Source organism: Lissotriton vulgaris, chromosome 10 (assembly GCF_964263255.1).
Source record: "Lissotriton vulgaris chromosome 10, aLisVul1.2, whole genome shotgun sequence".
Classification (NCBI taxonomy): Eukaryota; Metazoa; Chordata; class Amphibia; order Caudata; family Salamandridae; genus Lissotriton; species Lissotriton vulgaris.
The window spans coordinates 1,034,826,548-1,034,842,229 of record NC_141698.1 but is presented as its reverse complement, the minus strand read 5'-3'; the positions used below and the strand labels follow the sequence as shown (position 1 = coordinate 1,034,842,229).

Below are 15,682 nucleotides of genomic sequence, written 5' to 3'. Positions count from 1 at the left end.
GTGATCAATGCAAAAAACAACAGGTGATATACAGAATGCAGAACAATGTCATACATTCACCCCAGTACAGAGATCTGGGCCTAAATCCATTGTTTTTTTGCTCACCATGCCATTCCAGTTTGAACCCAGCCATATGCAAATCAGTCTTGACCCTGTGCCCCATGGGAAGAGTCCAGCCCGAACTGCCAAGCCAGGTCCTCCCTGGACTAGAAACAAGCATCCAAGGACCAGTTTCGGGCTTTCAGCCCTCATCAGCCTTGATAGCTTGACTCCAGTGGCATGGAGAGCACAGGACTCACGTCTGATCATAAATAGGCGTCACAGGGTCTACTGGGCCCAACCATGTTGGTTGAGGCCTTTTACTCCTGATGTCCCAGGGTCAACCTACAATGGATCCTGAGCAACTGGGCACAGTAACCCTTTTGAACTTGACTCTCAGTGGTAGCTGTGGACTAGCAGTCAAAGGCTCCCTTGCCCAATCAATTACTTACTTTTATAAGAAAAATAATTATTTTATTTCTAATTCTACACGTGCAAAGGTATAATGACATTTAAAAACGATAACACATTCTCCTTAAGGTCCGGGCGCAAGTGTTTGTCAGGCAAACCCCTGCCATGTAATGTGGTCGGGGTAATTCCCCATTCACTGGTGGCCACATCCAGAGAATGCTCACTAATAGACCAGACTCAAGAGTTCTCCTTTGATTCTTTGGAATTAGTAAAGGTGTCTATGATAGCTGAGCACCTTCAGCAGTAAATCCCTTGAGCCCCAAGGCCCAGTTCAAGTCTTACCCGCTCCTGCAGCACGAAATCATTAGGCGTTGCAGTGGGTGCCCTCATCACATGCAGTCACAAGTTTGGATTTTGGTCAGAGAAGTAGGAATGTGAGCGCTACATGTGGCAGCACTGGCGTGCAGGCTCCCTCTCTTAAGCAGCGCTGCCAGCAGTCGGAGCAACTTCCAGCGCATGAAGTAGTCAATTTAACACCAGTGGGAAGAATTCAATCCTTTAGCTCCTGACTGGAGCCCGACGAGGGTGTGACATCCTCCTTGGTGTCCTCCTACTGCCCAGGGTCAGTCACAGCAGATTATGTTCTGCGGCTCGACCTGCTGGCCACAGCCTCACTCTAGTCCCGGGTGATGATCCGAAATTCTTTGGCAACTTGGTACCGGCAGCCTCTCCTGGCATAAGGGGATGCAGCAGTAATTCTAGACATAATGAAGACTCCTCCAGTGCAATCAAGCACACCTCAGCAGCCCCTCCTGGCATACCGGGTCATCGCTAAGGCGTTCACAAGTCCTGGCACGCTGGTCCCACAATTACTTCAACTGCGTCCCCCTCTGGCATACAGGGTTACCACAGCGAGACAGTGCTGGTTTGGTGCTCCCTGCACAGCGCTTGATGCATGCTCAGTCTATGGCAGCCCTCTCCTGGGATACGGGGGTTGTCGAAAACAATTGGTACGAGCTAAAGCCTAATCAGTGCACATCTGAATCATCACACCTCGCACAGTGAGTTCTCACACCAAGCTCCCTTCACCTTTCTCCTCTTACTTACAGGGCACACTGGTCTCTGCAAGCAGGCGGGAGCATGCACTCTAGGCTCCAGGGCAAGTGGTCTTGATTTTCCCTAGATGATGCCCCCTCACCCAGTATTGGAAAACTTCCCATTCTCGCACTACCTGTCTGGAGGCTTGGCAGATGAAACATTTTTGGGGTCTCAACCTCCCCTTCTTATAGTCCTTCTCCAGACAGCAAATGTGATTTAGGGTCAAAGTCCTTGAAGTTTAATGTTGGGTTTCTGCTTCTTTTGAAGTGCACATTCTTCCTTCTCTTCTCCCCTCTTTAAAGGCTGGCTGTCACAGCAGGAAAGACTCCGAAGTTGATAGACCCACAACACAGTTCATGAGAGTGACCCAAGTTCACACCTGGTTGTCAGTCACAGTAATATGTGCATCAAAAGGTTCATCCTGGGCTCCCCATCCTACACTTTCAGATTCCCATTTCAGCCCCATCTCCTTCCTGAGATGTGTTTGTTTGTAATCTAGCACTGAATCAAATATCACCCATTTGAAGTGTAAATGAGGAGTCTTTTCCTCCCTTGCTCCAGTTTGTGTCCCGCCCAGCTCACAGAAAGGCAGCAATGCACACATCTGTCTGAGGGGATTCCTCTACTACTCACATCTTCATCAGAAGGCCATGGCTTCCCAAGTGCAACCCATTCTCCTCCATGTAATGTAACATTGCAGGCACACTTGCACTCAGTGAACTTTTGCTGCACACATACTCTCCAGGATGCACTACACTTCACCCTTAATGTATTGTACTTCTCCCAAGAATACAAACACCCAGCACGTGCTTTCCTTCCACATGCACTGTACAGCAATACATTTCTCCTGTGATGTATTCTTTGCGGGCATACATACACCCAGCACATGCACATAGCACATATACTGCACAGTACTGCTCTAGCCCTCTACTGTACCCTTCCCGGGCACACATGGCCTATATCTGAAAAACTTGAGCTGCAGATTGATTTATGCTCATTCCTTGAAGCGAAATTGATTCTCTGGCTTGCTCACTTGGATCTCTCTGTGGTGGTCTGGGTGCATGTCAGTGTTCTCGTCCACCAGGCAGTAGCTTGCTTCCATTCTACACTGAGAACCTGTCACAACAAATGCATTATATATACATTCATCTATATGTGTCTGTGTGGGTGTGTCCATAGAAACATGAAGATGAATAGAGTTAACAAAATAATGCAGTGATTTTGGAGATATTCCATTAAAGTGAATTCAAATATATAGAAACACTGGCATGTGGGCCCAACTTTTACATACAGAACCTGGTGTGCTATGAATGCCATATCTAGTCAGTGGGTCTGAACTCTGCCATGTGTACCCGATTGTGGGAAACAAAGCCTTGGGACAACATGGTGGCGGCACTCTAGACAAGCCACTGTACCATATCGGTTATGGCAGGCTTCTTTGTCAATATTATTAATGCTCCATCCAAACTTACCCATATGGCCATATAGTTATATACCTGTTTATTTGATGTATTTCTTTAGTGCAGTGGTTCTTAACCTTTTGACTTCTGTGGCCCCCACTTAATCATTACTGGCTTTCGAGGATCCCTGCTGAATAATTATTGGAATCCGGGGGGCCCTCACTAAGTTATTACTGGAAGCTAGGGACTCCGGCCTAAGTTGACTCACAAAACAATCCATACTTGATAAAATATTTTATTCAATTCACAAACAAATATGAAAAAACACAATTTTAATTTCAATGGGAAGGTTGGAGCTTTTCTAACTTCAATTAAGGGAAGCCATTATCCATACTTTACTCTATTTGATGCACTTGGACTTCCCACAAATCATTCTGGGGATAACAACTTTATTTTTAGCCTCCATTTTCAAATTCCTTCACATGCACTAAATGTTTTAACATTTTAAATTTTACATTTGTGCCTTCATTTCAATAAACCTTTTTAATCTGTATATTATTTGTTTAATGTTCTAAGCAGTCTTAGACCCTTGGGTAGGCTTTACAGACACTCAAGGGTCCCTAGACCACAGGTTAAGAGTCACTGCTTTAGTGTACTCCATGGATTGCAACTACAGACAAACTCAAATGTAAAGGATACCCTGAATTTGTTATATGACCCATGATGGCTGTCGGTGTACCACATTGCATCTTTGTCAGCACAACATCTATAGATCTTCATTTTGTCACACCATACTTCTTGTCAACATAGATGAGTGTAAAATGATCCAAGTATCGATTAAAAATGAATCATCATAAATTGTGATTCAGAATTGTAATGCGTTATACAATGTCCTTTTTGTCTATATTGGAGACAGTTTGGTATGAGAGGAGGAATAAAATGCATGATCCACTAAAAATAAAAGACACATTGAAAGAACTGAGTAAAAGATAAGTTGTGAGGGCAAAATTTGAAGAGCAACAGGAGGGGCAATCTTTTCAACTGGAATCCAGAGGGAGTTTATCTCTACACTCTTGGTGCAAGACTCTACTGCAGTCTCCAGGACATCACTACCACCTCCTCTACATGCATCCGACTCAAAACATCTTCAGTCCATAATCCCCAAAGCTGATGTGGTCAGGCACCTCTGCTGCTCCCCCTACAGGCTAAGATGACACCTCCTTCTACTCCCCATCACTTCTGCTGTTGTCTTAGGATTTAGGAAAGTTTGCAGTATTGCTGTCCATCTCTCACCAGTTTTGTGAGAGAAGCATGCACAGTTGACGCCCATGCTATGCATATTGTGTGTGGGAGCCTGCATAGATCCCAGCGTCTGCTGTATGTGTATCTGTTTTGTGTTCGAGGTGTGTACAGATGCTGTTCATATTTTTGTAGAAGACTTCCCTGCAACCTCTCATGGAAGGCCTAATTTGAGGGTGAGGCTTGCACTTCTGCCTTTCTAGTTGTGCATCTTTTGAGATTTAGGCTTCCCTAGATTATCTATGCTCTGCCTGGCGGTGTGAACTGCTCCCTGACCTTGGATAACTGTTTTGAGACGTAGGCATACACTCTTGCCCTTTATTTTGAGGGGCATATAAAGTGCTGCTTATTGTCATGATTGGGAAGCTTACACATGTGCTTTTCTTGATGGTCCTGATTTGCATGAGGCAGACTTCTTCTGCTGCCACTGATGCTCTGATGTAAGGTTTGCACCACTGCTGCCCTTGCTCTACCGGTTTTGGGTGAGGAAGACTTGCATATCTGCTTCAAGTGCTGCCCCTATTCTGCTTAAGGGAAGGTGGCATTCCCGTTGCCTTTGCTATTCAGAGTTGTTACTTGACAAAACAGGGTTCAGTGTCTCCTGCTATTCCGGGTTTTTAGGTTTTAATTTCTAGCCATGATCCTCGCTCAACTAACGTTGTTTTTTTCTGTGAATGCGTATGGCTAGATCAGTATGAGATCTAATCTAAGAAATATAATGTGTGTGGTGTGGTGACATCCTCAATAATTGATATGTTAATGTCTATTTGTATGTCTTTGGGGTATTGATGGAAGGATAGCCTGCATTCCCAACGATCAGACTCAGGGGTTCAAGAATGAGGCTGAATAAAGCAAGAGCTTGGATCAAGCTCTCTTGTATGATTCATAGACTCCCAGCTTCTCCCAAGATGTTTTTCATTATCTTCACACTTATTACCTTGTGGTGCTGAAAGATGAGGAACAGCTCAAGCTAACGTTTTAAAGCACAGACCGTGCTCCAAGGTTCAAAGTTATCTCTTATGGTCAACTGTAATGATAGCTGCCAAGAAGTCCAGAAGGATGAGAAGGCTGGAGTCTCCTTTATCCAGTAAGCAATGTACCCAATTGGATGCCTAATGGATGGTCTGACAACAAGTGTTCCTTGGCCATAAATTAGTCCATTGTTTTGTGGCACATATATTGCAAGCTTACCCTAAACAAGGTAAGCTGGAATTGGACAGTAATTAGGCAGACACTCTGGACTGGGGCATTGAGGGTGAATCATTGATTCAAAGACACTTGGATTCAATGATGGCGAAAAGACTCTTAGCGGTGTTGACCAGTAGATGGTCTAACTAGTAGTCTATTGATTTGAGTTTCCTGAAGAAAATCCATTGATGTTCCTAGTCTATGGGGGAAACTTTCAGGATAAAAGGCAGAAAACATTGCCACCTAGCTTCATGTTGTCATGACACCATGTTTCCAGTTCTTGGCTTTTCTGTTTTGGGTCATTATTACCAGGCGTGTTAATGTAATCTGTACAATGGAAGCACATTTATTTCACAACTTCCCCAAACAAAATTGTGTTTCAAATGAAAGCTCAGGACTAGAAACCTGGTGTTCTGTCAACATGGAGAAAGATAACCAAGCAGGTCTCTTGGGTACCCAAACGCTGGATGGTTCAACAATTGACTGATCATGGGCTACTGCTGGGAAGAGTCCACAGATCATCCTGGTGAGGCCATGTATGCCTCACCAGGATAATCTGAAGGTGCTGAAGAAGAGGAACAGCTTTAAAGCTCTGATTCCACAGCATCCTGAGAGGCAGTAAATGTTTTCACATGGGTGTTTACCGCTTTAGGATGCCCAAGAATGTTCATGAGTGTCACACATTTGGGATCCTTTTCCATGCTCTTAGCTGACCTCTGATTTAGTTTTCATCCAGGCCTTTGTGCGTTGATCTCTCAAACAGGAAATTTAGGCTTTGCAGATTATTGATATGTCCTTGTGTGACACGGGGGGTTGGTCCCTCACCCCCACTCATGGGATGATACCTCTTGCTTTCCTTGATGTCCTCAACTCTATCCCATAGTGATTAAGACCCACTAGATATGGCTTCCTGGAAGGATTGAGGTGCCTCACTCTCGCTTGGGGCATATGAGACATAAAGGTGATGTACTACACCTTGTTAATGTTGAATGAGTCCAGGTAGCTCCTGCTGCACGAGAGATTGTTTTCCCAAAAGAGAGAGAGAGCCTTCTCCAGGTGGCATACAATTTGGTGAGTTGAGATGTCTTTTTCCAGCAACTGTTCAACATTATTTTGCTTTCTGCAGACAGCGGCAGCTCCTCGGGTAACAGCCCTCCTTTTTAAAGATGGTCATTAATAAACAGTGAGACGAAGGACAAAAGGGTCTACACAAGGAAAGGCACCCACATGCAGTCATGTGGCCTTACAGTGGGAGTGTTTTCCACCCCCTTACTCGAGATTTCTATTCTCTTCAATAATGTTTTTAGATCCCTGTCCAGGTCAGTGTGTAGAGTACTCTGCTTGCTATGCTGCTGTACTTTAGTTTTGAATACTCTGTTCACCAGACCACCAGGTGTTAGTGGCAAACAGCTTAGGTACAATAGGGAAAGATGAACTCTAAGGCATCTCTATGATTAGTTCAGTGGAACATACACTAATGTGTATTACCATTATAGCACTTCAATTGTCAAAAAAACTCACAGGGAATACTGGTTTGTTCCTGTCCTAATTTATACTTTCTGAGAATGGTATTCTGTAAAAGAAATAAATCGTAAATCATACGTTCTTATATAACGCCTTTCACCGTTAGGTCTCAAGGCGCTTGCTTTGGGAACCCGTCCTGGCCTTTCCATGCGAGATTATCCCTACTGGTCATCCCCATGGTGAAGACCAGGCATCCCATCGCGGTGGGGCTGTAGTGGAGATTAAGCAAGCTATTGCCCAGAGTTGCAGAGTGTGAACCCACGATTCGAGTAGGCACCTAGGCGAGAATTATCGAGTCCGTGGACCTTTTGAGCTAAAGTATAGTATTAAAAGGGCAGATTTATGACTCCATTTACTATGGGCCTGATTCACAGAACTAACTTAAGACAAAATCCTAAACGTACTACTTGTGGTATTCACAGAAGTTAGGATTTTGTCTTAAGACAGACTTAAGACAGACATAAGACAGATTTAAGACAGACTTAAGTTGGATTTTGTCTTAAGTCTGTCTTAAGTTTGTCTTAAGACAAACTTAAGACAAAATCCTAACTTCTGTGACTACCAAAAGAAGTAAGTTTAGGATTTTGTCTTAAGTTAGTTCTGTGAATCGAGCCCTATGTGATTTGTTAAATTGCAGGGTTTGATACTAATAAATGTGTTTATGGAGTGTACAAAACACATTTAGTGATTTGGGAACAGGTTACTGAATCGACAAATATGTTTAGGAAACCATTCTGATTCAGTATTTGGAAGCGGTGGGTTTAGGGCATTGCTTCCAAATACAGATTCCTTATTGGTATGGTATGTATTAATGTTTTGCGGCCAAAATCCAATCGCAAAACATTAATGTTTTACCGACCACTACTGAAAAGTAGTGGTAACCCATCTGTAAATGGGACCCTTTACCCTTTTTGAATGGTCATAAAACATTTCTTCATGAGTAGGCTGTGGACAATGGAGCCTCTGCCTAATCTTAAAAAAAACCATAACTTTTTTTTATACACAGTCCGTTTTCCGTTAAGGAAAACCAGCAGCATTAAAAAATACATTATTTATAAGCAATCGCATACATGGTGGTGTGCTGATCCCAGCAGGCCACCATCTCTGTGATGGCGATGTATCATAGTGAGTCGGAATATGCAACTTACCTCATTAATATACAATGAGATAGGTTGGACTCCAACCCACTACGAACAAACCTATTAGTACAAAGATCGGTTCTTCAGAATCTTTACTGGTTGCAAAAATCCTGCTTGCAAATTGCAACTGGCATTTTACTACTAGACATTAGTACATATCGCTAAAACGCTTGTTAAAGTCCCGACTTATAGGCCGGAACCAAAGGTGAAGGCGTTTAAAAAAAATATAGCCTAAAGCAGACGCCTATTATGCTAGTAAAATATTCCACCCACTAAAGTTAGAATAGTTCAAATAAAATGAGGAGAAACAAAAAAACAAGAATTGAAATGTTGGCGAAGGCCTGTAACAGCCATTATTGGCCCATACTCACTTGATTGTAGTCGGTGCAGCACTGAGCTCTTTATTGTTCAAATATGTCTTAGCCCCTTAAGTGCGGGGAACGTTCAGCGGTCGTCGCGTGCACTACCTCGCTAGTGCTGCGCACGTCCGCTGAACGTTCCATTCCTGTTAGCGCAATCGAACGTCCGCACTGGGGCGGAATTTTCGGCACGCTTAACGGGTTAAATTTGGTTTGATACATTTTTTGTTTTGAGACAATCATAAAATGTACTATATATGTGAGCGATATCTCTTTAAAAGGGTGCTGGGAAAATATGCCAGGCGTTTGGATCCGTCACGTTGGCAGGCCTGGCTGTTACTCCTTTCAGCCCCGAAAACCACTCCATGTATTTTTCTCCCCAGAGCTTTTATTGGCCAGAGGCAAACCTGGTGCTTTCATAATCCTTTCTACCCACTTAGCAGCAGCAGCCTGGCAGAACAGAGCCCTGCATTCCTGACTTCTACATGTGCTTGTTTTTGTAGCCTTGCCTGCAATGGCATCTCCACAGAAGGAGGCGAGAGCATCGCAGACGCCCTGCAGCACAACACATCTCTGCGGATACTCTGGTAATTACACATATGCTTATTACAGTACAGAATCATCTGGGAAAAGCTGCAGCTCTGTTACAATTCTGCATGCTGGAATCAGTGTTTGTCACTATGCGTTCTGCCACTCAGGCGAGCCTGTGATGTGTGTACACAGCTGCTGTACACATGCAAGGCTCAACCAGTGTAAGCGATAAATGCAGTTTTAGTGAATGGCCAGTTATTTCTGTGATGATTAAAAAACGTGTATCTTTGATGCTGCAATCAGAATGCTTATATTACAGGCATTACATTGTGCTTTCCTGTGTTCAGTGAGTGTTTATTGCTGTCTGTGACCAGAGGAATGTGGAAAAAGTAACTGTTGTGCAGAGACGTCTCAATACAAAAAGTTGCACTCGCAAACCTCGTCACCCATTTCTCTTTAACCTATTTAAGTTGACTATGTGTTTGTTTCAATTATTAGTTTGTTTGAGGAGACTCTGACCAACCAACGCTAAGGACTGGGTGCTGAATTTAGAATGTTCTGTTTTCTGGAAATATTTAGCTTCTGTGTTTACTCAAGGGTTTCACACCCTTTGCCATCTCAAATTACACAGAGTTAAAAACTGCAAACACTTGGAAATATTGCCCACCACTTATAAAAGCGCAAAAAAAAAAAATATATTTTTCCACTCCTGCTGTTTAAGAATCTCGCAAAAGGGTGATTGTAGCAAATCAAAGCTTGTGTCGGTGCCTTAAAAAACAATCACACCTCCCTGCACGTTTTCCATTTTTTTAAATAGACATATTTCTGTAACTTTCTTGGACCCTGCAAGGGTAAATCCAAAAACTTAAATATGTCTACAATCTCCAAATTGTGGCACAAAGAACACAAATTGGACTTTTATTTCACTTGTGGATAAAGGAAAGAAGGTCTAAGCACGAACTGTCTGAAATGTGCAAGGGGCTTAGAACCAGAGAACACATCCTTTAGAACCTAGGGGTTAATTGCAACAACAAATAAGACATCGCAGAAGACACACACCACCATCTTCTGCCAGTTTGAGTGATGTTTACATGGCGTCCTTCGAATATTTGCAAGCTGTCATCATTTTGCAGGAACCATTAGGGCAACTGTACTGTGCTATGGTAATGCCTCTCCCCTGCACTGAAACAAGCATTCACCCTTCCTTTAGTTGGGGGCAGCCACATGCACACTTTGTTTGTTGTCCACCTGTGACTGCAGCTGGAGGAAGTAGATGCACTTATGTGAGCAGTGTTTTATTTGTTCTTTTCAGGCAGGAGCTTGAAATCAGACTCGTGCCTTGTTTTTTCAGTGGAGCATTCTTTATAAAAGGTTTCCCAAGTGCTAAAACATTGGGCTTGTATTGCTATAATCACTCACAGGTGGTGCCAGGACTAGCAAGAAAGATGAAGTCCATTTTTGGGGGGGGGGGGGGGGGGGGGGGGGATCTTTTGCTCTCCCCCCCTTCTACCCCTGCCCCTACCCCTTCAAATTCTTCTTCCTTGTTGATACCCTCTTTTTCTGCTCTGAGTCGTTACCTCCATTTTATTATTTAGATGTTAGACGTGTATAACCTGTGAACCACCCAGAATTCTGCTACCCTTAACTTAATGAGAAATCTGCTTGCTCGTGACTGTTGTTTTTTTGCTCTGAACTATTGCTTTTTTGACTGCTCCTGCTCATGTAAATCGCTCTGATACCTTCGGGTCTAGCCATAGCTATATAAAACCTTATAAGAATAAAATAAATAAATAAATACATTTATAGGAGCATTAAGAGACGGCACAAATGCGTTTAAGAGTTACTTTGCAGCTGTACAAGAACTTACTATATTATCTTCATTTCGAAACCTCTCACTCATGTATGGCAGTTAGAGGTTGGCAAGAAAATATATGGATATGGTTAACCAAATTATCTACAAAATGGGGAACTAGTTGTTTCATGCTTTTAGTGTCTTGCCAGGTGTAATTAAGCCTTCAGGGCCTTCCAATTTTAGAATGAGTTAACTTTCAGGAACTGAATATTGCAGTTCAACAGAAACTCTCCCAGAGCCAAGGATCACACATTTAACAGTAACTCCCAGCAAGAGGCTTTGAGATCAGCTCAGTAAGTCATACTACACCTCCTTGACCGGAGAGTAAACTTGAGAGACAGAAGCCAAGGCGTACAGAGTTCCAGGTTACGGAATGTCGGGGCATATTATCAAGGAGGGTTATCTCTGCTTTTTTGGCTTTAAAAGCCAAGAAAGCGGAGATAAAATTATCGCCCTATTACCTAGCTGTCGCTAACACCAGTTAGCGACAGCTAGTAGGAGATAGCGACCATCTTGTGCCCCGCTTTGCATGTCAGTGATATTTATCCCTAATGACATGCAAAGTGGGCGTGCCAAGATGTTAGCGACTGGAAACAGTCGCTAACATCCCTATCTCCTATTACCAACTTTTGGAGTTATTCGCGCTAAGCGCGAATATCTCCAAAAGCTAACACCTGCCCCTGAGCAGTTCTTAGCCATGTTATCCAATGGGAGGTGGATAACATGGCTAAGAGCATTAGCTCGGTAATGCATGAATATCGCTGACTTTTCAGCGATATTCATGCATTGCGGCCGATTTTTATCGCTTAGGAGATAAACCTTGATAATAGCAAGGTTCCTAAGCGATAAAAATCACCGCAGCTCGGCGATAAAAATGTCGCAGCTAAACCAACATAGCGATAATTATCGCTAGTTGTTGGTAATATGCCCCGTCGTCCCATATTTCTTCTTAGTAAGAATGTGATGATGTGACATTCTCAAAAGAAACATACTCTGCTCTAAAAAGGACAACTCTCACTTCCTCATCACAGTTTATGCAGGGGCAGGTACAAACATCTTTACTGCGATCCTCACCTTATTGAAATACAGGCTGTGCGGCAAATCACAGGTTGGCTGTAACATGCAACACAACAATCCACTTGAATACAACGCATTGAGGGTCACAGGACCACTCGTCTCTAAATTACCATCCGAATGCGTTGCCTCATAATGGCAAATAGGTCTTAGGGTTCACTAACTATGTTACCCTGAAATGTGGCTTCTTAAGATTGACTATTTACATCTTGAAAATATTGCAGTTCAGACCGGTTATTGCATTTAATACATCTTTTTTAAAAGTAAAAAAAGAAAGCCCCCCCCTGCCATCTTCTCTTAAAAGAGTACTTGAAACTATCAGGCTTTCGCATGCATTTGCCTTCTTATCCCCGGGATAGTGTTATGCAATCTCATTTACGGAAAAATAAAAGTGCGGATTTGCTTGCGGCAGTGTTCCAGATAACAGACAGCTTGGTACATTTCTTCCTCTCTCATAACTGAGCGTCTCTAGATGCTGCAGGACGTGTTCCCCCTTCTTTTCTAATAGCATCCAGCTAATTGGAGCTAAAATATCCCTGAAATTCTGTTTTCAGTTTGTCTGTATATTGCACTGCTTACAATGGCTAGCATGAATCTCGTTCCACAGACAAGACATTCTAGGGTGTCAGTCTACACACCAAGGACCAGACAACAAACTCCTTTCAGCTTTTCATACCGACCGGTAATAGCCTTCTCAGATGTAGGTGGTATATTTACCAATTCGGTAAATTACGAATCGGTATTTACCGATTCGGTATTTACCGAATCATCATATACCGATTCGGTATTTACCGAATCGGTAAATGAGATGTAGGAAGCACTTTAAAGAGTGCTTTTGTGCTTTTAAGGATTCGTTATTTACCACCAACTATTATTTGGTGGTAAATAAGGAATTCCTCTGTAAATGCAAATCTGTGCATTTACACTTGTGCCATGTGACAGACATACATGCCCTTAGGGCATGTATGTATGCCACATGTGCACACCAGCACTATTCAGGGGTGTAACAGGGTGTCAAAGTGACACCCTGCCACCCTTGACTCTTTCCCTATTTTACCGAATCGGTATTTACCGATTCAGTAATTAACATTCATTCCTATGGTCCTCCAGGCCCATAAGAATGAATGGCAATTACCGAATCGGTAATTACCGATTCGGTAAAAACCGAATCTTAACGATTTGTTTTTTTTATCACTGACTTTTTATCTACATTGTATTTACCGATTCGAAAATACCGAATCGGTAAAATTCGGTATTTTTGAATCGGTAAAGTACAATTACCTACATCTAGCCCTAAACCCTTCATCCTTAATCACATTAAGGGCCCGATGTAGGTAAACGGGATTTTCCGATTTCAAAATACCGAGGCGGGCCGAATCGGTATTCTGAAATCGGAAAACGAGATGTAGGAAAAAAATACCGACTGAAGACCGATTCGGTCGGCATCGGTAATGAGATTCGGTACGTTCCGATTCAGCTCGGTCCGAATCGGAAATTACCGAATCGGCCAACAACGAATCGGAAAATACCGAATCGGCTACCACCGAATCGGATATTTCCGATTCGGCGAATACCGAATCGGTAAAAGCCGATTCGGTAAAAACCGATTCGGCAATCATAGACCCATGGCGAAAAAGCCCATAGGAATGCATTGCATGACCCGATTCGGCTTTTACCGAATCGGATAATACCGAATCGGATTTTACCGAATCGGATTTTACCGAATCGGTAAAAGCAGACTCGGCAATAGGCGATTCAGCCAATGAGGTGGCTCCCCCTCCCCCACCCAAACAGGGAGTGGCAACCCTGGCAGGTGCAGCCAATTAAGAAGTTTCTAGAAGTTTCTGGAAAGCCTGCCTGAGCCCAACACACAGTTAGCAGCAGTGGGAGAAGGAGGTTGCAGACTGAGCAGGAGCAAGAGAATATGGCAGATCAGGCAGGAAGCCAGAAGTCCTCCCAAAAGAGGAAGCCCAAATTCACCACCACAGAACTACAGGTGCTGGTTGAGGAGGTGGTGAGGGTGCACCACCAGCTCTTTGGCAAGCTGTCCCTCAACGTGCCAGACAGCACCAAGAGGCGATTGTGGGCAGACATCGCCCAGAAGGTCAATGCTGCTGGAGTCACCCCCAGGTCCATTGAGGAACTTAAGAAAAGGTTCTATGACCTCCGCAGCCTCACCAAGAGGAAGCTGGCCGACCTCCAAAGGCAGGCAGGACTCACCGGAGGAGGCAAGAACCCGGCGCCACCCCTCACCGAGCTGGAGGAAATTGTCTCCAGCACCATCGAGAGGGAGAGCATTGTAGGGATCGGGACCCTGGACAGCACTGCGATGGCCACAGCTACAGGTAAGAAGCATGCGCATCATGACACACCCTACCAGACACCTCCCCATTAGACACAATGCATAGGCAAACACCAGCACTGTACTGTCACCAACATACAAGAGACAAGCATCATGGTACATGTAGTCAGCAGGAGTTAGCCAAATATGTCAGTGCAGAATCACAAGACAGGAAACAGTGTGACACGGTGTAAGGAGATGCAAGGACATGTGGAATGCCATAATTGTACTGACTGTAATACATCGGCACTCAGTTTACAAATGCTTCTTTGTACCTAGGGGCACCATCAGGCGGCACCACTGTGGCAGCAGAGGGAGCTTCGACATCACATACTGCAGTGGCAGGGCCGAGCACCAGCCAGCCTGGCCAGGAGGAGGAGGAAGAGGATGAGGAAGGAGACACCCCAGGGCTTGGAATGGAGGGAGTCCTGGTGATTGATTTCCAGGCAGTGCACTCCCCAGTACTGCCCAGCTCACCCCCCTTGCAATTTTCCCCATACAACTCCCCAACAAGGCAGACCATTCCGCCGACAACAGCTCCTGCCACAACCGTGGCCTTGCCACCCGTCCTACCTGTCCTGGGAGCAGGGGCTCCGGGACCGGCCAGCACCACACCACCACCAGTGGCACCCCAGCCCACTCAGCAGGCCGGAGGCAGCAGTGCCAGACGCCGTGCCACCACCACCACCACCACCACCACCACTGCTGCACCAGCACGGGAGGGCAGTGTGTTCCTGGGCCTGGAGGGCCAGATGGTCAAAATCCAGCGCCAACAGGCCAGATCCACCATGGCCTGCCAACGCCAGCTCCTGCAGCACAACCTGCAGATGGGGGAGTTGGTGAAGGGGTTCCAGGCTGTTGTGGACAGCAACAAGGAGGTGGCAGCAGGGTTGGGCAGGCTGACCACTGCCATCACCCACTCCTCTGCCAGGCAGGAGGAGCATGAGGTTGCGCGCAGGAGGGATGCCCGGGTGCTCAACCGGGCCATGGCCCGCCTTGCAGCGGCGACTGCACAGCTGTGCCATCGTAGCGCAAATCAGGAGTCGGTGCAGAGTCAGCATACTGCTGAGCTGACCAGGGGGATGGCCAGGATCACCACGGCCATGGAGGCCATGTTAATATCAAACGCCGCCTCCAATCCTGCCCTGGACCTGGGTGATGCTGGTGACAGCAGCAGCCGCAGCAGCCCGGCCAGCGCTGCATCAGAGCCAAGGAGGAGCACCAGGCGCTCCGCTGATGCTGCTGGCCATTCGGAGGGGGCCGAGGGACACCCCAGTGGGTCTGGAAAGCGGGCCAAAAAATAGGCTGGCAAGGGGGGATGATCATACCAGAACCCTGGACTTTATTTGTTTTGACAGACTCCATTTTTCTATGCACTTCAGTGATGTAACTGTGGTGCATCACTATTAAAAAGTTTATTTTCCAAG

General features: G+C 45.0%; 1 protein-coding gene across 1 annotated transcript in view; it reads left to right on the top strand.

The window, feature by feature from the left end:
* Positions 1-15,682, top strand: part of NOD1 (nucleotide binding oligomerization domain containing 1) — a 384,901-nt gene that overhangs the window by 351,752 nt on the left and 17,467 nt on the right. The window contains exon 9 of the mRNA XM_086942080.1: positions 8,961-9,044. Within this exon, the coding sequence (XP_086798206.1) occupies positions 8,961-9,044 (84 nt within the window). The remainder of the gene's footprint in view (positions 1-8,960; positions 9,045-15,682) is intronic.